Source organism: Oncorhynchus keta, chromosome 29, assembly GCF_023373465.1.
Source record: "Oncorhynchus keta strain PuntledgeMale-10-30-2019 chromosome 29, Oket_V2, whole genome shotgun sequence".
NCBI classification, from domain to species: Eukaryota; Metazoa; Chordata; class Actinopteri; order Salmoniformes; family Salmonidae; genus Oncorhynchus; species Oncorhynchus keta.
The window spans coordinates 6,069,774-6,091,948 of NC_068449.1; the positions used below are offsets into that span (position 1 = coordinate 6,069,774).

General features: G+C 43.4%; 2 protein-coding genes across 5 annotated transcripts; one reads left to right on the forward strand and one right to left on the reverse strand.

Annotated features, from left to right (window-relative positions):
• Positions 1-505: 505 nt before the first annotated feature.
• On the reverse strand, positions 506-18,688 carry mis18bp1 (MIS18 binding protein 1). Of its 2 annotated transcripts, none has more exons than XM_035755675.2 (17): positions 18,577-18,688; positions 17,357-18,207; positions 17,108-17,242; positions 16,695-16,984; positions 14,433-14,506; positions 14,202-14,326; positions 10,672-10,762; positions 8,599-8,708; positions 8,268-8,434; positions 7,554-7,632; positions 6,441-7,467; positions 5,526-5,698; positions 4,923-5,062; positions 2,699-2,844; positions 1,523-1,610; positions 1,048-1,096; positions 506-940 (listed from the first exon to the last, which is right to left on the reverse strand). In XM_035755675.2, exons 2-17 carry the CDS (start codon positions 18,081-18,083, stop codon positions 837-839), a joined length of 3,525 nt encoding a protein of 1,174 aa, XP_035611568.1. In that variant the 5' UTR covers positions 18,084-18,207; positions 18,577-18,688; the 3' UTR covers positions 506-836. The 2 variants fall into 2 exon arrangements, with proteins under 2 accessions (XP_035611568.1, XP_035611571.1); XM_035755678.2 differs by lacking the exon at positions 18,577-18,688 and adding an exon at positions 18,285-18,553.
• im:7136021 (uncharacterized) lies at positions 17,979-21,763 on the forward strand. 3 transcript variants are annotated; one of them, XM_035755681.2, is made up of 4 exons: positions 17,979-18,075; positions 19,770-19,976; positions 20,743-20,959; positions 21,143-21,763. In XM_035755681.2, exons 2-4 carry the CDS (start codon positions 19,823-19,825, stop codon positions 21,345-21,347), a joined length of 576 nt encoding a protein of 191 aa, XP_035611574.1. In that variant the 5' UTR covers positions 17,979-18,075; positions 19,770-19,822; the 3' UTR covers positions 21,348-21,763. The 3 variants fall into 3 exon arrangements, with proteins under 3 accessions (XP_035611574.1, XP_035611573.1, XP_035611572.1); XM_035755680.2 differs by lacking the exon at positions 17,979-18,075 and adding an exon at positions 18,654-18,855; XM_035755679.2 differs by lacking the exon at positions 17,979-18,075 and adding an exon at positions 18,739-19,489.
• The last annotated feature ends 412 nt before the right edge of the window (positions 21,764-22,175 follow it).

The following is a 22,175-nucleotide window of genomic DNA, read 5'->3' on the forward strand; positions in this document are numbered from 1 at the left end:
TCTGGGGTCCTGAAAATAGATTATATGATGAGCTGTTTCATGATGGAAATACTCTATAATTTGTAATATACCAACATTTTATGTTGTTCAGTAATATGTAAAAAGGTGATATAGTTGACAATGTATATTGTGTGTAGAAAAAAACTATTATTTTTCTCATTGGTTCTGCAACAATTGGATTGTTTGCTCACAAAATGTCTTGATCAGTCTGAGCTGCATATCAGGACACAGGGGCCATAGCTGTGGGAGGTTGGGGTACTGCAACACCCCCTGAAAAAATCTGAATAATAATAAATATATTTTTTAAAGAATCATAAAAGTAGTGCACTGGTCCTTTGCTAGTCCTCTACTAGTAGACCGATATAGCAGACTGTAGCAAGGGCAAAAATGTTCTGCCCGCAACCCCCCTCAACCAAAAAAATTCTCAACACCAAACAAGTACCTCTAAAATAGTTTTGCTAACAAGTAAAAAGAAGTCCAAATTTATTGGAGTCGCGCAAAGAACTAGAGTTAACATTTATTGTAAAAAGCCTCTGCATTTAGTGGCACAATATATAAACAAAACATGTTAAACACATTTTAAAACAGCAGTGGGGATTGAATCACAGAACGTAATTGACAACTATACAGTGTATGTATAACTTTTGACAATGTTACAGCATTTCATGTCCTGTTTTAAAACGTAATAATCCAAACAGGGTGTATTAATTAGTACAAACGATAGCTAAACGTTTTGCAAGGAAAACTAGCATTTCTTATTAGATAAAGTCAGGTAGGTCCCTCCCCTTTTCGGCCTGCTTGGAGTCTAGTGAAGAGAACCATGGTGAATCTGCAGCTCAGTCATCATCCATAAAATAATAATCCTCTTCTTCCCCACTTTCCCCTGAATGGTCGTACTTGTCAGGGAACATTTCCCACACCACAAAAGAATCATTCTCCGCTGAAACACAAGTAAAACATTATTGAGTCAATAAAGTTTCCAAATTCTCAAGTTATGCAAGTATAAAAATACATCAAGACAAAATCTTAATTCAAAAGAACACTTACCGGTATTGCATCTCTTCAAAACACGTTTGGCTGATGGAGTTTGCATGTACTAGATGGAAAATGCAGAAAAACATTGAATAAAATTCTGTCTGTATATTATATATAAGTGGAGACTGCGCAGGGGAGGACAGCTCATAATAACGGCTAGAACGGAGCGAATTGAACGGAAACCATGTGTTTGACGTCATTCAAATCATTCCGCTCCAGCCATCACCACGAGCCCGTCCTTCCCAATTAAGGTGCCACTATCCTCCTGTGGTATATGCATCCTGTTTAACAATAAGAACTCTGTGGGCATATTCTTATGACTGAATGACTTTAAAAAGGTCTCCTCTCCCGACTCACATTTTCCCCAGAGCACTACACTAGACAGTTGTATATATATATATGTGTGTGTGTGTGTGTGTGTGTGTGTGTATATGGCCCTTCTTTGGTCAATAAGCTCCTCAGAAATATTCCTTTCAAAACAGCCTACCTTTGAAGCAGCCCCCAATTTGTGCAGCTTCGCTTGGCCTTTTTTCATTCTTTTTTGAAGTTGGTAGATATACCTGTCATCGTTGTCTCTGAAAAAATTTGATGAAAAGTTTCTGATTTTACAAATGGTGAGAAAACCAACAATCATTCATTTATTTACTGGTAGTATCACCTCTCAACAAAAACATGTCAATGAGTACGTTTACATGCACACTAATAATTCAACAAATAACTGATTATGGTAGAAGACCTTGTATGGGAAAATGTACACACATTCTACTTATCTTAAAATTGGAGAAAAGTCAAAATTGAAGTGAGCATGCGCAGATTAAAACATTGTTTTTCTGATCAATCTATCAAACTATTAGGACATGTAAACAGCTTATTAAATCGGCGTTCCAGCAGTGTATTTGATCAGCACTGAGTGTACAAAACATCAATAACACCTTCCTAATATTGAGTTGCACGCACCCCCCCAAATTCATCAGGGCATGGACTCTACAAGGATCCTGGCCCATGTTGACTCCAATGCTTCCCACAGCCAAAGTTGTTTAGATGTCCTTGGGGTGGTGGACCATTCTTGATACACATGGGGAAACTGTTGAGCGTGAAAAACCCAGCAGCGTTGCCGTTCTTGACACAAACCGGTGCACCTGGCACCTACTACGCTACATCGTTCAAAAGCACTTTTTTCCCCCCTCCCCCCATTCACTCAATGGCACACATACACAATCCATGTCTCAAGGCTTAAACCTTCTTTAACATGTCTCCTCCCCTTCATCTACACTGATTGAAGTGGATTTAACAAGTGACATCAATAAGGAATCATTGTTTTCAGCGAGTCAATCTCATGGAAAGAGCAGGTGTTTCTAATGTTTTGTACACTCCGTGTTTATGCGCAAGTGAAGTGAGTTCGGAAAAACAAAGTACGCATCTTAGAAATAGTTTTCACATAAACGTAAAGAATCAAATAGGCTTCGCAAAAATAACATGGTCACTGTGGTAAAACGTTTATTTTGATTGGCGATTTTCTGCATTTATCAAAAGTTCCATCAGGTAGCCTGATTTCAGATGTGTCGAACCCACTACCCTGGCATTGCAAGGGCCATGCTCTAACCACCGTGTCCCCACTGTGTTCCCCGAGCCCATCAGGCCAGGGTCACCATGCTATACCAACCTGTTCACAGAGCCCATCATGCCGGGGGTGATGTGGAGACACTGAGGAGTTTTCACTGATGGGAATCTTGATGAGCTGGGGGTTTGTGGGTCATGCTCAGAGTCCATGAACACATCTTCTTTCCCATTGGGAGACACTGTGGGCAACTAATTCACAAGAGGGCACATTCAGTTCTGGCACTCCATTTCTGACTGCTACAAGACTTCTTTTATGCTGTCGGCTGTCTTGAAATATCAATTTGGTACACAAGCAATCTATCAGCTGCTGTTAAATATACATTTTGCACATGAAAGCAACATGACAATCTCTCTACACTACCAGTAAAAGGTTTTATAACACCTACTTGTTCAAGGGTTTTTTTTTATTCTTACTATTTTCTACATTGTAGAATAATAATGAAGACATCAAAACTATTAAATAACACATGTAGTAACCCAAAAAATGCGTTAAACAAATCAAAATATATTTGAGATTCTTCAAAGTAGCCACCCTTTGCCTTGATGACAGCTTTGCAGACTCTTAGCATTCTCTCAACCAGCTTCACGTTTAAAAAAAAACAACCTTTATTTAAGGCAGGTCAGTTAAGAACCAATTCTTATTTACAATGACGGCCTAGGAACAGTGGGTTAACTGCCTGTTCAGGGGCAGAACGGATTTGTACCATGTCAGCTCGGGGATTTGAACTTTCAACCTTCCAGTTACTAGTCCAACACTAGGCTACCCTGCCGCCCCAAGAGTCTTGAAGGAGTTCCCACATATGCAGAGCACTTGTTGGCTGCTTCATGTAGTAACCCCAAAAAAGTGTTAAACAAATCAAAATATATATTATATTTGAGAATGAAATAGCCACCCTTTGCCTTGACAGCTTTGCACACGTGACATTCTTTCAACCAGCTTCATGAGGTAGTCACCTGGAATGCATTTAAATTAACAGGTATGCCTTGTAAAAATTCAATTTGTGGAATTTCATTCCTTCTTAATGTGTTGGAGCCAATCAGTTGTGTTGTGACAAGGTAGGGGTGGTATACAAAAGATATCCCTATTTGGTAAAAGACCAAGTCCATATTAAATCGCAAGAACAGCTCAAATAAGCAAAGAGAAACGACAGTTGATCATTACTTTAGTAAAAGACATGAAGGTCAGTCAATACGGAAAATTTCAAGAACTTTGAACATTTCTTCAAATGTAGTCTATGATGAAACTGGCTCTCATGAGGACTGCCACAGGAATGGAAGACCCAGAGTTACCTCTGCTGCAGAGAATACGTTCATCAGAGTTACCAGTCTCAGAAATTGCAGTCCAAATAAATGCTTCAGAGTTCAAGTAATGGACACATCTCATGCTCAGAGGAGACTCAGGCCTTCATGGTTGAATTGCTGCCAAGAAACCACTACTAAAGGACACCAATAAGAAGAGACTTGCTTGTGCCAAGAAACATGAGCAATGTACATTAGACCAGTGGAAATTTGTCCTTTGGTCTGATGAGTCCAAATTGGAGATTTTTGGTTCCAACCCCCGTCTTTGTGACACGCGGTACGGATGATCTCCGCATGTGTATTTCCCACCGTATAGCATGGAGGAGGTGGTGTTATGGTGTGGGAGTGCTTTAGAATGCAACGCAGACTGAACCAGCATGGCTACCACAGCGATACGCCATCCCATCTGGTTTGGGCTTAGTGGGACTATAATTAGTTTATCAACAGGACAATGACCCAACACACCTCCAGGCGGTGCAAGGGCTATTTTACCAAAAATGAGAGTGATGGAGTGCTGCATTAGATGACCAAGCCTCCACAATCCCCCGACTGAGATGGTTTGGGATGAGTCGGGACTGCAGAGTGAAGGAAAAGCAGCCAACAAGTGCTCAGCATATGTGGGAACTCCTTCAAGACTGTTGGAAAAGCATTCCAGGTGAAGCTGGTTGGGAGAATGTCAAGAGTGTGCAAAGCGGTCATCAAGGCAAAGGCTATTTGAATCTCAAATATATGTTTTATTTGTTTAATACTTTTTTTGGTTACTACATGATTCCATGTGCTATTTCATAGTTTTGATGTCTTCACTATTATTCTACAATGTGTGCAGAGACTTCTTTTAATTTTGCTGAATGTATTCTTTGACCTCCAGCACCACATTATGTGCATATAAGCAATATTTTCCAAAATAACTTTTAAAAAACGAAACATTGCCGAGTGGTTGAAATGGTGCACCCCAGGCGGAAACACACCTTCACCCGCTTGTTCTGCATGGGCGAGCTGTTGAAGATGTCATCGTGGTCGTCTTTGGGCATGTGGTCCAGGAGGTTTCGCACCTGCTGCTTCCGCTTCAGCGTGCCCTTCCTTGCAGTTATTCGGGGTGGTTCCACCACTACAGTTCAAATATAATATATGACATTGTCACAGCGGGGACTGTGAAGCAACAAACATAGGCACATGCATACAAACACAAAATAACACAAGCACTATACACAGATTTTGTGTTGTAGATATGTGGTAGTAGAATAGGGGCCTGAAAACACACACACGTAATGTTGTTGTAAAATCTGTTGTGAATGTATTCTAATGTTTTGAAATGGTATAACTGCCTTAATTATGCTGGACCCCAGGAAGAGTGGGGATCCGTAATAAATACAAGTACATAGATTCTCTGTAAATCTTATTAAATGGACAGATTGTATAGATTGTGATTTAACATTTAAAAGTAAATGTGTAAATCACAGAAGCTAAGCAGGGACTGTCTTGGTTAGAGCTTGGATGGGAAACCTACACGAATACATCAAGATGCCTTGATGGATTTATTAAGGATAAAAATGCTAGACAAGGTAACTTACATGGCTCCTTCTTCTGCTGAACGTCTCTTTTCTTGGTGGCCTTGGAAGGTGCCAAGAAAGTAGGGGCCTGGACATTGTATTGCTTCTGACAGTCCTCAGCTGAATGGCTGCCCACCTCCATGGCAACGTTCACCCAGAAGTCAGAAGTGTGTTTAGGAAGTGACGTCACAGCCCTGAAAGCCAAACGTACACACAGGAAGTTGACATACTGTTTATGTATAAACAATGCACATTGCACACTTTTTTTTTTATATACATTTTTAAATTTAAATTTCCCCCTTTTTCTCTTCAATTTCGTGGTATCCAATTGTTTAGTAGCTACTATCTTGTCTCATCGCTACAACTCCCGTACGGGCTCGGGAGAGACGAAGGTTGAAAGTCATGCGTCCTCCGATACACAACCCAACCAAGCTGCACTGCTTCTTAACACAGCGGGCATCCAACCCGGAAGCCAGCTGCACCAATGTGTCGGAGGAAACACCGTGCACCTGGCAACCTTGGTTGCGCCCGGCCCGTCACAGGAGTCGCTGGTGCGCGATGAGACAAGGATATCCCTACCGGCCAAGCCCTCCCTAACCCAGACGACGTTAGACCAATTGTGCGTCGCCCCACGGACCTCCCGGTCGCGACAGAGCCTGGGCGCGAACCCAGAGTATCTGGTGGCACAGCTGCAGTACAGCGCCCTTAACCACTGCGCCACCCGGGAGGCCCTACGTTGCACACATTTTAAGCATGCTAGCTAATTTGAAACTTTTCTTCAACATTGTACATTATATAAGGAGACTATTGTTTAACCAGAGTTGAGTAAACCGAGTGATGACATACTTTCTCGTCAACTATATTATGGTCATTTGGCTGCTCACTGCCATTTGTTTGTACATAATACCACTATGAAGACAACTGTAGCAAACTTACTCATGTAGTTTCAACAGTTCTGCCTCTGTCCACTGATCTCCATTTTCTTCCTTTTCTCTCTGCTGAACCCTGAGGAACTTGCTGCCTTTTCCTCTCAGTGTCAGTGGACTGTCCCTTTTACTCAATTTCTTCTTACAGTCGTCCTGGGAAGTCGACGAACCACCCGATGATGTCTGAGAACCTTCCAGAACCCTTCCACGTGTTATCGTACCCCGTGACTTTACGGGTCCCGTTTTGACTGCCTTGGGCTTTTTCTTCTGTGTGAAGTCGTCATCAGACTGGGACTCTATGTCAGTACTGTGACTAACGTACTGAACGTTCCTATTCCGCGTCAGCCTCCGTGGGTAGGTCGTTGTGGGCGCAGGATTCCCCGTATCTTTCACAATGTCATCCAGGAGTTTCGCTGGGAGCATCTGACGACGGACCCTCTTCTTTGGCAAATCAAGCACTCTCGGAGGGTCTACTTTTTCTGAATAATTGACTTGTTTCACTGGTAACAGCTCTGAGGATGTATTGGCTTTGTCCGAGTCATCGCTGTGCTGTTTGTTAGCACCCCGGAGATAGCGACGTGGAGGGGATTGTGGGGCACGGTCTGCATACGCGGCAGGCGCCGTTGCACTCCAAGATCTTTGGCCAGTCTTCCTGGGCCGACCCTGGCGCTTGGGAGAGAGGATCACTTCAGACTTGGACCCCTGAGATGCTGGGCTGACCCTCTTGGGCCTGCCCGGACCCTTGGTGGAGGGGTTCTCAGGCTTAGACCACTGAGAGTTTGGACTTTCTTCATTGGGTCTTCCTCTGTACCTGTGAGAGGGGTTCTCCAAAGACATGGACCTGTGAGGCTCTCGGCTGGCGTTCTTGGGCCTTTTGGGGACCCTGGAAAGGACGTTGTCTTCAGCCTTACACCACCGAGACTTGGGGGCCCTGTGAGGTGACTTATCCTCTGGCTTTGACTTCGAAGGCCGGTGATAAGCCTTCACCTTTCTCAGAGGCATAGTCTCCTCTTCACTAGTGTCACCTCGCAGCCGCTCTGTAGAACACAACATAACACTGTCAAATACAATGTAGTCCCCATCTTTGTTGGAGCTAGAATATGACGATAAATGCATTCCAAACCTTCCGCTGGAGGTAAGAAAACCTTGGCCGGTTTTGGTGGTCCGTCTAACAGTACTCTGGCTACAGGTGTGCTGACTTGCTGAGAAAGTAGGGAAATAGCATAGCAATGAATATTTTACCTTCATTTTACAAGGTAAGTTGACTGAGAACACATTCTCATGTAAAGCAACGACATGGGGAATAGTTACAGGGGAGAGGGGAAATGAATGAGCCAATTGGAAGCTGGGCATGATTACGTAACAGTGATGGTATGAGAGCCAGATTGGAAATTTAGTCAGAACACCGGGGTTAACACCCCATCTCTTACGATAAGTGCCAGGACACCAGTTTGACGTCCCATCCGAAAGACGGCACCCTACACAGGGCAATGTCCCCAATCACTGCCCTGGGGCATTGGGATATTTGTTTTTAGACCAGAGGAAAGAGTGCCTCCTACTGGCCCTCATCCAGGAACCGACCAGGACCAACCCTGCTTAGATTCAGAGGCAACCAGCAATGGGATGCGGTGTGTCCCAAACCTCTGATTACACCCAGCCGCTCCACGTGTTGAATGTAATTCCACAACTAGAGCACCTGATTCAACTAATGAAGGGGCTTGGTGATTAGTGGACTCAGATGTGTTAGAACAATATATAGAATAGGTAGAATGGCTGGGGAGATACGGTGCTCTACAACAGAAGACTAATTGAAGCAGAGGTCCATGGAACAGCTTACAGAGTAAAGCATAGAAGAATCGTCATAACCCCCATGAATGGTGACGTTCATGTCAGAATCCAAGAGGACTCTGGCCCCTTTCCAGTACTCCAGAGGAGGTTTGATAAGGCGGCCACTCCGGGAAACATTAGCACCGTTCACCGCACTGGTGGCACAGGAACGAGCAGCTGCAGGACAAGGAAGATTAAACATAAACAGGAAGATTAAAAACAAAACAGGAAGAAAGTCTCTACAGAGAAATAGCAATGAATCGAATCTTGATGAAAACAACAGACATGTAACTGCCAGTATAAATACAGTGAGCATTTGTGATGCCAACTTTTGGACTCACATCTCTTAGTGGCATTGGGCTTTTGGGATGTGTTGTCCTGCGTCTTGGTGGAGAGGTGGTTTTGGTTCCGGGGTGTTATCAGGCCCTTGCTCCCCTTTTTACCTTCTGAACTGCATTTGAAGACCCAACAGAAAGACTGGATGTTAACCGATATGACTACAGTGTTCAACCTGAGTAGCCCAAAGGGAGAAGATTTTATTTTCAAATAAAATGGAGAACAAGCTATGAAAGAAAAATAAGGAGCTTTCAAATTAAAGGAAATGTATTTGTCACATGCGCGGAATACAATAGGTGTAGACCTTCCCGTGAAAAGCTTCCTTACAAGTTCTTAAACAATGTAGAGGTTTTTTTTTTAAGTATGAAAAATGTGTTAAATTAAATAAACAAAAAGGAATAATAGTAACACAATAAAATAACAATAACAAGGCTATATACAAGGGGTACCAGTACCGAGTCAATGTGCGGGGGCACCGGTTAGTCGAGGTAATATGTAGGTCGAGGTAAAATGACTATGCATAGTAGCAGCTGAGTATGAAGAGTGTGAAGGAATGTGAATGTGTGTTTTGTGTGTGTCCATGTGTGTGTTGGAGTATCAGTGAGTGTGTGGTTAGAATCCAGTGTGTACATTGAGCCTGTGCAAAAAATAATAATAATAATGGGGTCGATGTAAATAGTCTGGGTGGTCATTTGATTAAATGTTCAGCAGTCTTATGGCTTAGTGGTAGAAGCTTTTCAGGAGCCTGTTGGTCCCAGACTTGACGCTCTGGTACCCCTTGCTGTGCGGAAGCAGAGAGAACAGTCTATGACTTGGATGGCTGGAATCTGACAATTTTGCAGAGCAATTGCCATACCAGGCTGTGATGCAACGAGTCAGGATGATCAATGGAGCAGCTGTAGAACCTTTTTTCTTTTTTAAATCTGAGGTCCCATAACAAATCTTTTCAGCCTCCTGAGGGGAAATAGGCATTGTCATGCCCTCTTCATGACTGTTGGTGTGTTTGGACCATGATAGGACCTCAGTGATGTGTACACCAAGGAACTTGAAGCTCCCGTGGTAAGGGTAGGCAACAACACATCACAACGGTCCTCCGTTTCCTGTAGTCCATGATCAGCTCCTTTGTCTTGCTAACATGGGGGGGGTTGTTGTCCTGGTGTCTCTGACCTCCACCCTATAGGCTGTCTCATTGCCGTTGGTGATCAGGCCTACCACCGTAATGTCTGCAAACTTAATGGCGGTGTGAGTCGTGCGTGGCCGTGCAGTCGTGGGTGAACAGGGAGTACAGGAAGGGACCGAGCACGCACCCCTGGATGGTGGATGTGTTGTTACCTACCCTTACCACCTGGGGGCGGCCCGTCAGAAAGTACAGGGTCCAGTTGCAGAGGGAGGTGTTTAGTCCCAGGGTCCAAAGCTTAGAGATAAGCTTTGAGGGAACTATGGTGTTGAACACTGAGCTGTAGTCAATGAACATCATTCTCACATAAGTGTTCCTTTTGTCCAGGTGTGAAAGGGCAGTGTGGAGTGCAATCGAGATTGCGTCATCTGTGGATCTTTTGGCGCGGTATCTGAATTTGAGTGGGTCCATGGTCTCTGGGATGGTGTTGAGGTGAGCCATGACAAGTCTTTCAAAGCATTTAATGGCTACAGATGTGCCACGGGGCGATAGTGATTTAGACAGGTTACCTTGGCGTTCCTGGGCACAGGAACTATGGTTGTCTGCTTGAAACAATAAGGTTTTAAAGACTGGCTCAGGGAGAGCTTGAAAATGGTCAGCGCTCGGAGTTCCTGGTAATCTGTCTGGTCCTGGGATTTGTGAATGTTGACGTATTTAAAGGTCTTACTCACAGTTTTGGTGCAGGTACAGCTGACTAGTGCAAAAATAATAGTGGATACAGTTTAAAACAATATAAGTAACTTACTGACCCCCCCATCATTAGCCATTTGTATAAAGTCTCTCACAGGAGTGTTCTAGGATCGGTTTTACATTTCGGTCACAGGGGGACCAGATCCTAGATCGGCACTCCTCCTATGAGACGCTTGATACAAACGGTTCGGACCACAGTGACACAACGTACCCTTTCGGCTCTGACAAAAAGAGCTCAAGGTATTTCTTCCAATCCGTTGGAAAGCCAAAGACAAACTTCTTCAACAGCCATATTGGGAGTTCTGGTCAAGGAGAAAGGCACAAAAAACAAGAAAGCATTTATGCAGATTGACAGTTCTCATTTTCGGGTTCATTGAAAATGAAACCTTGTTTAAAGTATCTCTTTCTGAAACAGGCAATACAGAGCTGGGTACAATTAAAATGTCATCACCCAGAGAAAAACTAATATTATGGTTGAACTCAAATGTTGTGTTCGATGAAAGACCTGTATTTATGGAAAATATGTTTGAGAAGGATACTTAGTTTTTAAATGAAAATTGTAAATTGGAATGGTAGTGTCATGTCTTACATGGAGTTATTGGAATTTTTTTTGACGGTCTGCTCAATCCAAGATAACAACCAATTGGTTACAGCACTACTCCCAAAATGGAGGCGGCAGGTGGCAGTGGGAGGAGGCTGGGAACTGGCCTGTCTGCCCAATATAAAGGACCAAAACTGTCTGAGGAATAAACAATACCATAAATAGAAAGTATACCCGTTTCATTTGAGGACCAGGGTGTTAACAGCTGCAAATAGATTTTTGTATATACTGATTCCATGGCACAGTGCCTAAAGAAAGTATTCATACCCCTAGACTTTTTCAAAAGGGGTAAAAAGTAGGAGCAAAACAAACATGGTCAACAATGTAATGATCTAATAAACTGGTTCATACTTCATACTGCGGTTTGCAACTGCACATGGGGACAAATATTGTACGTTTTGGAGAAATGTCCTCTGGTCTGATGAAACAAAAATAGAAGTGTTTGGCCATAATGACCATCGATATGTTTGGAGGAAAGGGGGGGGGGCTGCAAACCGAAGAACACCATCCCAACCATGAAGCATGGGGGTGACAGCATCATGTTGTGGGGGTGCTTTGCTGCAGGAGGGACTGGTGCACTTCACAAAATAGATGGCAACATGAGGCAGGAAAATTATGTGGATATATTGAAGCAACATCAGTCAGGAAGTTAAAGCTTGGTTGCAAATGGTTTTTCCAAATGGACAATGACCCCAAGCATATTTCCAAACTTGTGGCAAAATTGCTTAAGGAAAACAAAGTCAAGGTATTGGAGTGGCCATCACAAAGCCCTGACCTCAATCCTATAGAAAATTTGTGGGAAGAACTTAAAAAGTGTGTGACCAAGGAGGCCTACAAACCTGACTCAGTTACACCAGCTCTGTCAGGAGGAATGGGCCAAAATTCACCCAACTTATTGTGGAAGGCTACCCAAAATATTTGACCCAAGTTTAAATTGTTTAAGGCAATGCTACCAATTAGTAACTGAGTGTATGTAAACTTCTGACCCACTGGGAATGTGATTGAAGAAATAAAACCTGAAATCCTTTTCTCTAATATTATTCTGACATTTCACATTCTTTAAATAAAGTGTTGATCCTAACTGACGTAAGACAGGGAAGTTTTACTTGGATTAAATGTCAGGAATTGTGAAAAACTGAGTTTAAATGTATTTGGCTAATGTGTATGTAAACTTCTGACTTTAACTGTGTGTGTCCCATGACAAACTGCTCTCCAAATTCACTACAACACCGCTATTTTCAGCACAATATAAACATATAGCGACCCACTCGATTGAGTACCTTAACCTGTAGGCTAATCGAACAGTTACAGTGGTCAAGTGAAAGTACCTATCCAACCGCTGCAGGAGGAATGAACAATGAAGCAAGGGTTTTACACAAGTGACTGTGGGACAAGGCAACTCAAGGACCACTCCTGCATGCGCAAACCCGCTAATCTGAGGCGCTATTGTGTGTAGATGAGTGAGATTTTTTTTTAAATTTAGTCCATTTAGATTTAAGACTAATGCAACAACGGGCTCCCAGGTGGCGCAGCGATCTAAGGCACAGTCCCAAAGGGCGGCGCATAATTGGCCCAGTGTCGTCCATCATTGTAAATAAGAATTTGTTCTTAACTGACTTGCCTAGTTAAATAAAAATGTTTTAAAAATATATATTTTTAAAAACATTTGGTAAAAGTCAAGGGGGTATGAATACTGTATCTGCTGATATATAAAACGACGCAAGATTTCACACTATGCTTTTCAGCTCAAATACAAACATCGCAGCTTTTGTTGTGAGGATACAGAATCAATAGACCATTTGTTCTGGTATTGCCCTCAGGTAGCCTGCTTCTGGTCTCAGGTTCAGGAATGGTTGAAAAAGCATTACATTAATATAAAAATTAACCCGAAATAGCATTGATGGGAGATTTGGAGAGACTGGTCAGTAAATCGATAATGTATTAATACTCTTAGCAAAAGTATTTATCTTCAATTCAGAATCAGTGGATTCTATTCGATGAGACAGATTCAAATTTGGGACTATGTATAAAAAGTGCTGTAATTTCAAAACAGTTCACCCGAGATGGACGAAAATTTACCTCAAATGAAAGCTGACAGTCTGCACTTTAACTTCTTAGTCATTGAATAATTTCAAATCCAAAGAGCTGGAGCACAGAGCCAAAACAACAACAGTGTCACTGTCCCAATACTTTGAGCTCACTGTATTGTCCCCCTCCGAAGCACCATCACTGCCCAAACAAACTACCCACCTGATGTGCCAACCACCAGTAAAAGAGAGAGAGAAAAAAAAGAGGCAAGAACAACAAAATAACAATGTAAAACAAAAGCCATCAAAGATAAATCAAATTAAAACAGCATGGCTAACTGTGTGTGCCACTATTTTTACGTGTGTGTGTGTGCGCCTCCTTGGCATCAGCATATGGGGCATCGACACAAAATACCCCAAACAGGCATTGAATGTAACACCCTTCCTTTTTAGTGTTAGAATTTGTTTTCTTCAATGTTTCTTTTTGATTGTCATTTTATCCCCCGGCTCAATCTGACCTATTTCTTCTGGACACCATTTTAGGATTTCAATGCCTCATCTTTCAACTATGCTGGAACATTTCTGGGGATCTTTCATTTCAGCTCATGAAACATGGGAGCAACACTTTACATATTGTTTATATTCTTGTTCGGTATACAATAAAAGTGACTCCAAAATGACACAATATATTATTTACCCTTCATTTCTATTGGGCACAAAATAACATGAAACACAACCAAAACAAACAGCAAATGCATCCAACAGGTTTGTAGAGTCACAAGCTTGATGTAATTGCCTGATAGGAATATGGGACCAAATAGTAAACCTTTTACTACTTTAATACACATAAGTTAATTTGTCCCAATACTCTTGGTCTCCTAAAAGTGGGAGACTATGTACAAAATTGCTATAATTTCTAAACGGTTCATCCAATATGGATGAGAATACCCCAAAATGAAAGCGGAGCTTGCACTTTATCCTCATAGTCATTATCTCATTTCAAATCCAAAGTGCTGGAGTACAGAACCAAAACAAAAAAATGTGTCACTGTCCTAATATTTCTGGAGTCTGACTTTCCCAATATTCCAAAATGGCTGATTATTTCTGACTTACGAGTTCCGCTGAAATCCGGGGCCATCTTTCCCACCAGGATGTAAATGCTGCCAGAAGCAGTCTTCAGGTGTGTGGTTGAGATTCGCTTTGCGATGAGGTTGCTGTGCCAGGGCATCTTGTTATCCCTTGGTGGAAAGCAGAGGCAGACTAAGTAAGTGAATCAATGTTTGCTTTTACAAAAACAATGTGTTAGTGAACTTCATATGATTCCGAGAAACAAATTCTACTTACTCACGGACACCATCCACATAAAACCTGTCGTTCCTACTCTTCAAGAGCCAGTGTCTAAGGTGAATCCCTGTAACCTATCAAGCAATAAACATTAAATAGTTACAGTGGGGCAAAAAAGTATTTAGTCAGCCCCCAATTTTGCAAGGCCTGTAATTGTCATCATAGGTACACTTCAACTATGACAGACAAAGTGAGGGGGAAAAAAATCCAGAAAAATCACATTGTAGGATTTTTTATGAATTTATTTGCAAATTATGGTGGAAAATAAGTATTTGGTCAATAACAATAGTTTATGTCAATGTTATATACCCTTTGTTGGCAATGACAGAGGTCAAATGTTTTCTGTAAGTCTTCACAAGGTTTTCACACACGGTTGCTGGTATTTTGGCCCATTCCTCCATGCAGATCTCCTCTAGAGCAGTGATTTTTTGGGGCTGTTGCTGGGCAACACGGACTTTCAACTCCCTCCAAAGATTTTCTATGGGGTTGAGATCTGGAGACTGGCTAGGCCACTCCAGGACCTTGAAATGCTTCTTACGAATCCACTCCTTCGTTGCCTGGACGGTGATTTGGGATCATTGTCATGCCAGCCACGTTTAATCTTTTTTTTTCTCCTCCCCTTTTTCTCCCCAATTTCGTGGTATCCAATTGTTGTAGTAGCTACTATCTTGTCTCGTTACAACTCCCGTATGGGCTCGGGAGAGACGAAGGTTGAAAGTCATGCGTCCTCCGATACACAACCCACCTCTTAACACAGCGCGCATCCAACCCAGCCGCACCAATGTGTCGGAGGGTACACCGTGCACCTGGCAACCTTGGTTGGCGCGCACTGCGCCCGGCCCGCCACAGGAGTCGCTGGTGCGCGATGAGACAAGGACATCCCTACCGACCAAGCCCTCACTAACCCGGACGTCGCTAGGCCAATTGTGTGTCGCCCCATGGACCTCCCGGTCGCGGCCGGTTACGACAGAGCCTGGGCGCGAACCCTGGGATTCTGATGGCACAGCTGGCGCTGCAGTACAGCGCCCTTAACCACTGCGCCACCCGGGAGGCCCTTCACGTTTCATCTTCAATGCCCTTGCTGATGGAAGGAGGTTTTCACTCAAAATCTCACGATACATGGCCCCATTCATTCTTTCCTTTACACGGATCAGTCATCCTGGTCCCTTTGCAGAAAAACAGCCCCAAAGCATGATGTTTCCACCCCCATGCTTCACAGTAGGTATGGTGTTCTTTGGATGCAACTCAGCATTCTTTGTCCTCCAAACACGACGAGTTGAGTTTTTACCAAAAAGTTATATTTTGGTTTCATCTGACCATATGACATTCTCCCAATCTTCTTCTGGATCATCCAAATGCTCTCTAGCAAACTTCAGACGGGCCTGGACATGTACTGGCTTAAGCAGGGGGACACGTCTGGCACTGCAGGATTTGAGTCGCTGGCGGCATAGTGTGTTGCTGATGGTAGGCTTTGTTACTTTGGTCCCAGCTCTCTGCAGGTCATTCACTAGGTCCCCCCGTGTGGTTCTGGGATTTTTGCTCACCGTTCTTGTGATCATTTTGACCCCACGGGGTGAGATCTTGCGTGGAGCGCCAGATCGAGGGAGATTATCAGTGGTCTTGTATGTCTTCATTTCCTAATAATTGCTCCCACAGTTGATTTCTGGTGCAGGTCTACAATTTTGTTTCTGGTGTCCTTTGACAGCTCTTTGGTCTTGGCCATAGTGGAGTTTGGAGTGTGACTGTTTGAGGTTGTAGACAGGTGTCTTTTATACTGATAACAAGTTCAAACAGGTGCCATTAATACAGGTAACGAGTGGAGGACAGAGTAGCCTCTTAAAGAAGAAGTACAGGCCTGTGAGAGCCAGAAATCTTGCTTGTTTGTAGGTGACCAAATACTTATTTTCCACCATAATTTGCAAATAAATTCATTAAAAATCCTACAATGTGATTTTCTGGATTTGTTTTCCTCATTTTGTCTGTCATAGTTTAAGTGCACCTATGATTAAAATTACAGGCCTCTCATCTTTTTAAGTGGGAGAACTTGCACAATTGGTGGCTGACTAAATACTTTTTTGCCCCACTGTATATAAGTATACATCTATGGTTATGCAAGCCCTGATAGAAAACTTAAGTGCCATACAAGAAAACATTACCTCCGAGCAAAAATACGAAACTAAAAGCAATGAACTCAGAGGAAACAGCACCAGTCATCAGCCTACAAATCCAAAGGAAGAAGCATCATCAAGACCATCTACTTACATTGGATCCAGTGGACTCTGCTATGTGCTTGGCTTGGAATACAGCCTCCTGCTTCTTTGGAATGGAGATCTTCGGTGAGACCTGCAGGAGGGGGTCGTGCACCAGGTCTGGGAAGGGCCTAGGGGGAGGCTTGTCATGGTAAAACTCACACTGACCAAGGCCGGCATCTGGCCTCGACGGAATGCTGGTCTCTAATAGACCAGTGGGCACACTACTGGTCACGTTCACACTGGCGTCCTCTCCGGTGCCCACTGTGGGTTGTGCACGGGTCGACACGCTGCGCTCACATCCTGTAAAGAGAAAGCGGTTGATGGTTTGTTGAGTCGACATCACAGGTTGATAACAGTTCACGTATGGCGTTTGAGTCATTAGAATCAGAAGACCAGTCACTACTCTGCATTTCTAGCTGTCACCTTTCATGGGATCCTGCTGGCTGCTCTCTTGATAACCTTCTTGTTGGTCCCTTTTTAGTCTTCTCTCTTTCAGAAGAGCAAACGTATTTGCTCTAGAATCCAGGCATGGCAGTCGATCCAAAACAACTTCGGACCCTGTGCAGAAAACAAAAACAAATCATTTTACTTCTCAAAGTCATAAATTAAAGTATTCTGACAACCGAGCAACCTTGATTGACACAATATTTGAGGATAATTGAAACAACTTACTGAAAACTGGTTCATCGTGTACAATGTTGTGTGCCCCAAATTGACTTTTTCCATTGCAATCTTCCATTGACTTTAACCTTTTCACTGGTGTAGTTATGTTGGTTGTCTGGGAGGCACCTTTTAAGTCTTTGAGGGGTGTTGGTCGTTGGGTGTCATTTGAGCTGAGCAGAGTGTGCGGGTATGACAAAGCTTTCCTTTGGGACTTTGTTGAGAAAGCATCCAGAGCTGGGCCTTGCTTTTGTGCATTTATGTTGGTTGGCTTGACCGCACTACTACCCATGTCTTTCAACGGTGACTGTCGTTGAAGGTCTTGGGGGTGGACCATAAAGTGTGAATGTGTCAAACCCTGGCTTGGCGATTGAAAAGGTGAAAGGGTCAGAACCTCTGCATCATAAGTGAATTCAAGGTCCTCGGTTTCCTTTTGTTCATAGTTCACCAAATGCTGATGTCGTTTTCTAGGCGAGCTCATTATTCCATGTTCTTCTTGGATTCGCTTTTCTCTCACGGGGTTAGGCGTTTTGCTCCTCTCGTTCTCAACCGGTATTATCTCTGCCTGTACTCTAGCTTTCATCCTCGCAAATACCTTGGCTGGACTTTCGAGTTCCATGGATATCACCTCGCTTGTCCTAAAATCCTTCAATGCAGGGAAAATAATTCGGTCTCTACCAACTGGGTCTTCTTCATGAAAACAAGTTGATTCTCTGTTGTGTCTTGACGGGGTAAACATGTTTTTTCACGATCGATTTTTTACGATATGTAGAGGAATGTCAACTGGAGCCACTGAAGTAAACTAGCTAGCTATATGCAACCACGATCTGATCATTTCAAAATGTTCCATTGATTGCTGGTTTCTATGGGGGGAAACAGAAGATAATTATTTATTTGCTGGAATCTGGTTATACTAGGCTAGCTGGCTGCTATAGCTTACATCGTACTTTCGTTGAATCACGAGGTAGTAACAAAGTGACCAGCAGCTGCTAGTTGACCCAGCAAGCTACTAACTAGCTAGCTAACGTTAGCTAAAAACTGAAAGCCTACGAATGGATAACCAGCTAACAACTTTAGCCAGCTTGCTGCTAAAATGACATATGCCGTTTCAAAAGTAAATTATTTGAAATCCGCTTACTCCGGATTTACTCAATATGTATTCTATATTACATACTATTTGTGAATGCATGCATTGATTATAAACTGTAAAATAGCTAACTAACGTTACTCACCGCAGAGAACCATAATTTGAACTTCCCTCGAATGTCGCGTGATTGGACGGCGATTTCAAATGCGTCACTTCCGCAAACAACTTCCGTTCACTGAGATGGCCTTGGAACGTGCTGCCAAAAAGAAAAACAAAATGTGCGCATATAGTCGCATAATGTTGCGGGATGTTTACTGTTAAACGATTTCCCCCTGTGAATGCCTGCAGGATAGAAGAACAACATTGCCGCAATTGCTTAGATATGGCATTTCGTACGGTGAGAGCTGCACAACTACCATCGGAGGTATGGGTCCACGTGTTTGGATATCTATCAACAACAGACAAACTAAACATTAGATCATGCTGCAAATATTTCAAAAAAATGGTTGACCACTGGTCCCTTTGGAAAGGCAACACAGTGGTGCTTAAAAAGCTGTGTGCCTACACCTCGCAGTTCTGGACAACTCTTCGCCGCAGGAAAATCAGCTCAGTTGTTGTACAGAAGGCAAGTTTGAAAGAATGGAAACAGCTTGCCCTATCCCTCCCTTGGCTCACCACAATAGCCGTGGAGCATTGTTTCGACGTGAAAGCCTTTGAAATTCTCAAGCAATTTCATAATTTGAAGAGGCTGGCTATTCGCAGGTGTCGCTGTGGCCAGGGACTGTCTGCTGCAATTGTGCCTCTGCAGCAAGTGACTCATTTTAGTGTGTGCGAGATGCACTGTGCTCCAAGATCAGATATTGTTAGTGTTGTCTCAAAGCTCTCCCACCTGACGTCTCTACTCTATCACGAAGGCAATCATCCTATCCCAAGACAGATATTCCACCTAATGCTTAACCGCTTGCCACATCTGAAGCATCTGTCTTTGAAAATGGGAACACAACATGGCTCTCTCCCAGATGATTATTTTAATATTTATAAAACAAATGGCTTTCCAGGTGAGGCCCTTTGCAAAGTTACAACGCAAGACAACAGCTTTTGATTGTACAGTACCCGAGTTTCTTTTTTACTACTCATACAAAACATTGGTGAAACAGGGAATGATTAGCTAAGCGTAGCCTACCACATGGTTTTCACGAGCAGATTAGGCTACTCCATAGGCCTATGTTCCAGCTAGTGTGTGAAGTCCATGTTGATATATGGTTATATGCCTGTACTAGCCTATATCATCATACATTTTAAGTTATTAAATTCAGCAATGACAAAATCTGTCTTCAGATGATCCACAGGTCGGCCAACCTGGCTTGACCAGTCTGGAGCTTCTTGACTACATGGACCCCACCTTACCCGAAGAGGCGCTGAAGTGCCTCCCCTCCCTGCAGAGTCTAGCTGTGGACTACAGAGACAGGGACGTGGATCCCAGCAGGTGCCACCTGAAAACATGGCTGAGGGAACTCCCTCAACTGACAGTTCTCAACATTGCAAGTATGTGATTCGCCAGCTGCCAAACTAGCATTTTCCATGTCATGCACGGTTGGTGGGGTTACGAGGCAGCAAAATGGAGTCTGACAGTTTGTGGGGTTACGAGTCTGACAGTTTGTGGGGTTACGAGTCTGACAGTTTGTGGGGTTACGAGTCTGACAGTTTGTGGGGTTACGAGTCTGACAGTTTGTGGGGTTACGAGTCTGACAGTTGGTGGGGTTACGAGTCTGACAGTTGGTGGGGTTACGAGTCTGACAGTTGGTGGGGTTACGAGTCTGACAGTTGGTGGGGTTACGAGTCTGACAGTTGGTGGGGTTACGAGTCTGACAGTTTGTGGGGTTACGAGTCTGACAGTTTGTGGGGTTACGAGTCTGACAGTTGGTGGGGTTACGAGTCTGACAGTTGGTGGGGTTACGAGTCTGACAGTTGGTGGGGTTACGAGTCTGACAGTTGGTGGGGTTACGGGTATGACAGTTGGTGGGGTTACGAGTCTGACAGTTGGTGGGGTTACGGGTATGACAGTTGGTGGGGTTACGGGTATGACAGTTGGTAGGGTTACGAGTCTGACAGTTGGTGGGGTTACGGGTATGACAGTTGGTGGGGTTACGGGTATGACAGTTGGTGGGGTTAGGGGTCAGCACTATGGAGTCTGATAGTTGGTGGGCTTACGAGTCTGACAGTTGGTGGGGTACGGGGCAGCAGTATGGAGTCCTGACTGTCCCGTGGCTTCATTTGGAGATGGTTGACTGTCCTATGTTTTGTTTTCCAGAAGGCCATCCCGTCAGTGCTTATGCTCACTCCATTCCCAACACAGTGACCAGTTTAACTCTGCAGCGGGTGATGGTGGAGCAGAAGGACATGAAGGCTCTAGGGAAACAGGCTTCAGGCCTCTTGTATCTGCACTTTGATCCATGCAGCTATAACAGCATCAGCAGCATCGGAGAGATCCCCAAACTATTCCCCCAGCTCATGACCCTTAAAATGCGGTGAGATATTATCATCTGACTTCTGTGTTGTGGTACGAAACCAGATGTAGTAATAAGTTACTGGTGAACTGCTAATTAAGTGTCTACATGTTAAGTGACTAATGTGTGCATTTTCCAAAGGTTTGACTCATTAATTTAAGCCAAGCAGATATTCTGACTCACTTTTCTATTCTACTATTTCAGACACTGCAATGTACCAGAGAAGGAGTTCTTGAGCCTCCAACAGTTGAAGCATTTGGAGCAGTTGGAGATCCTTGATGCACACAGTCCTAGTCCTCACCTTCTGCAGCTGATCCACAAGCTGCAGGTCCTGACCAACCACAGAACCCAAATCATCCATTCTCTGGGCCCGAGAGATCCCACAACCTGCTACTGTACTCACTACTAACATTAGGACTAAGAGGAAGTGAACACTGGTAGACTGTAGCCCATGTTTTCAACAACACATGTTTAACGTGACATTATATAACACTGCTTGCTCATCATTTTAGGTACGTTTGCGATGCCAACTTGGCTGAAGCAAAATAAGGAAACAGCTGAAATTATGAGGACGTTTAGTAAGTCAATACCTCTGAGGTCAGTAGTCAACAGACTCTTTGTATAGAGCAAAACAACAAACAGTTAATAACACAGGAACAGCCATTTTCTGCAATACTTTTTGTTTGAATCTGTTGTGTAGCCTTGATTGGGTTAAACAGAATAAATGATTGTGCACAAAAACAACTTTGGTTGACGAAAGAAAATACAATTGACAATTAGCTTATCAGTTGTAAGATTGATTAAAGAAACATGTTACAGTTGAAATACTGAAAGCTCTCTTGTTGAACACAACTACTATTGAATTGATGTGTCGAGTCTCCAGTGATTGTGCACCTCATCCCGTCTTCTACTATGTTGCCTCAAGAGGGCAGTAAACACACATGGCAAAGAGTCGGTCTGTTAATAACTTCCTGTTGCCTGTTGGAGCACATTGCATTTCTGACTTTGTGATGGTCCAGAGAGTTGCATTTCAAAAGCTGCATACCCCTCCACATATCCCACCTGTGTTGAATTAAATTAGGAAGTGCCCTGGCAAGTGAAATGAAGGACAAATGTATGCACACTTCTCATTTGATACTTTTGTTGTCACCCACAGATGTGTAGTTTATCGGGTAGTTCACCCTCCCACAATGTGCCATTGTGATCTGAAGTTGGGATGTATTTACCTGTAGCGTGC

Coding starts and splice junctions, on each gene's coding strand:
- mis18bp1 (XM_035755675.2), bottom strand. CDS start 18,083: ATGTTTACCCCGTCAAGACACAACAGAGAATCAACTTGTTTTCATGAA. Junction 8,435..8,598: donor GCCCAATGCCACTAAGAGAT/GTGAGTCCAAAA, acceptor CTTGTCCTGCAG/CTGCTCGTTCCTGTGCCACC. Junction 1,611..2,698: donor ATGATGGGCTCTGTGAACAG/GTTGGTATAGCA, acceptor AAATTTTTTCAG/AGACAACGATGACAGGTATA.
- im:7136021 (XM_035755679.2), top strand. CDS start 18,739: ATGTTTACTGTTAAACGATTTCCCCCTGTGAATGCCTGCAGGATAGAA. Junction 19,490..19,769: donor TAAAACAAATGGCTTTCCAG/GTGAGGCCCTTT, acceptor ATCTGTCTTCAG/ATGATCCACAGGTCGGCCAA. Junction 20,960..21,142: donor CTCATGACCCTTAAAATGCG/GTGAGATATTAT, acceptor CTACTATTTCAG/ACACTGCAATGTACCAGAGA.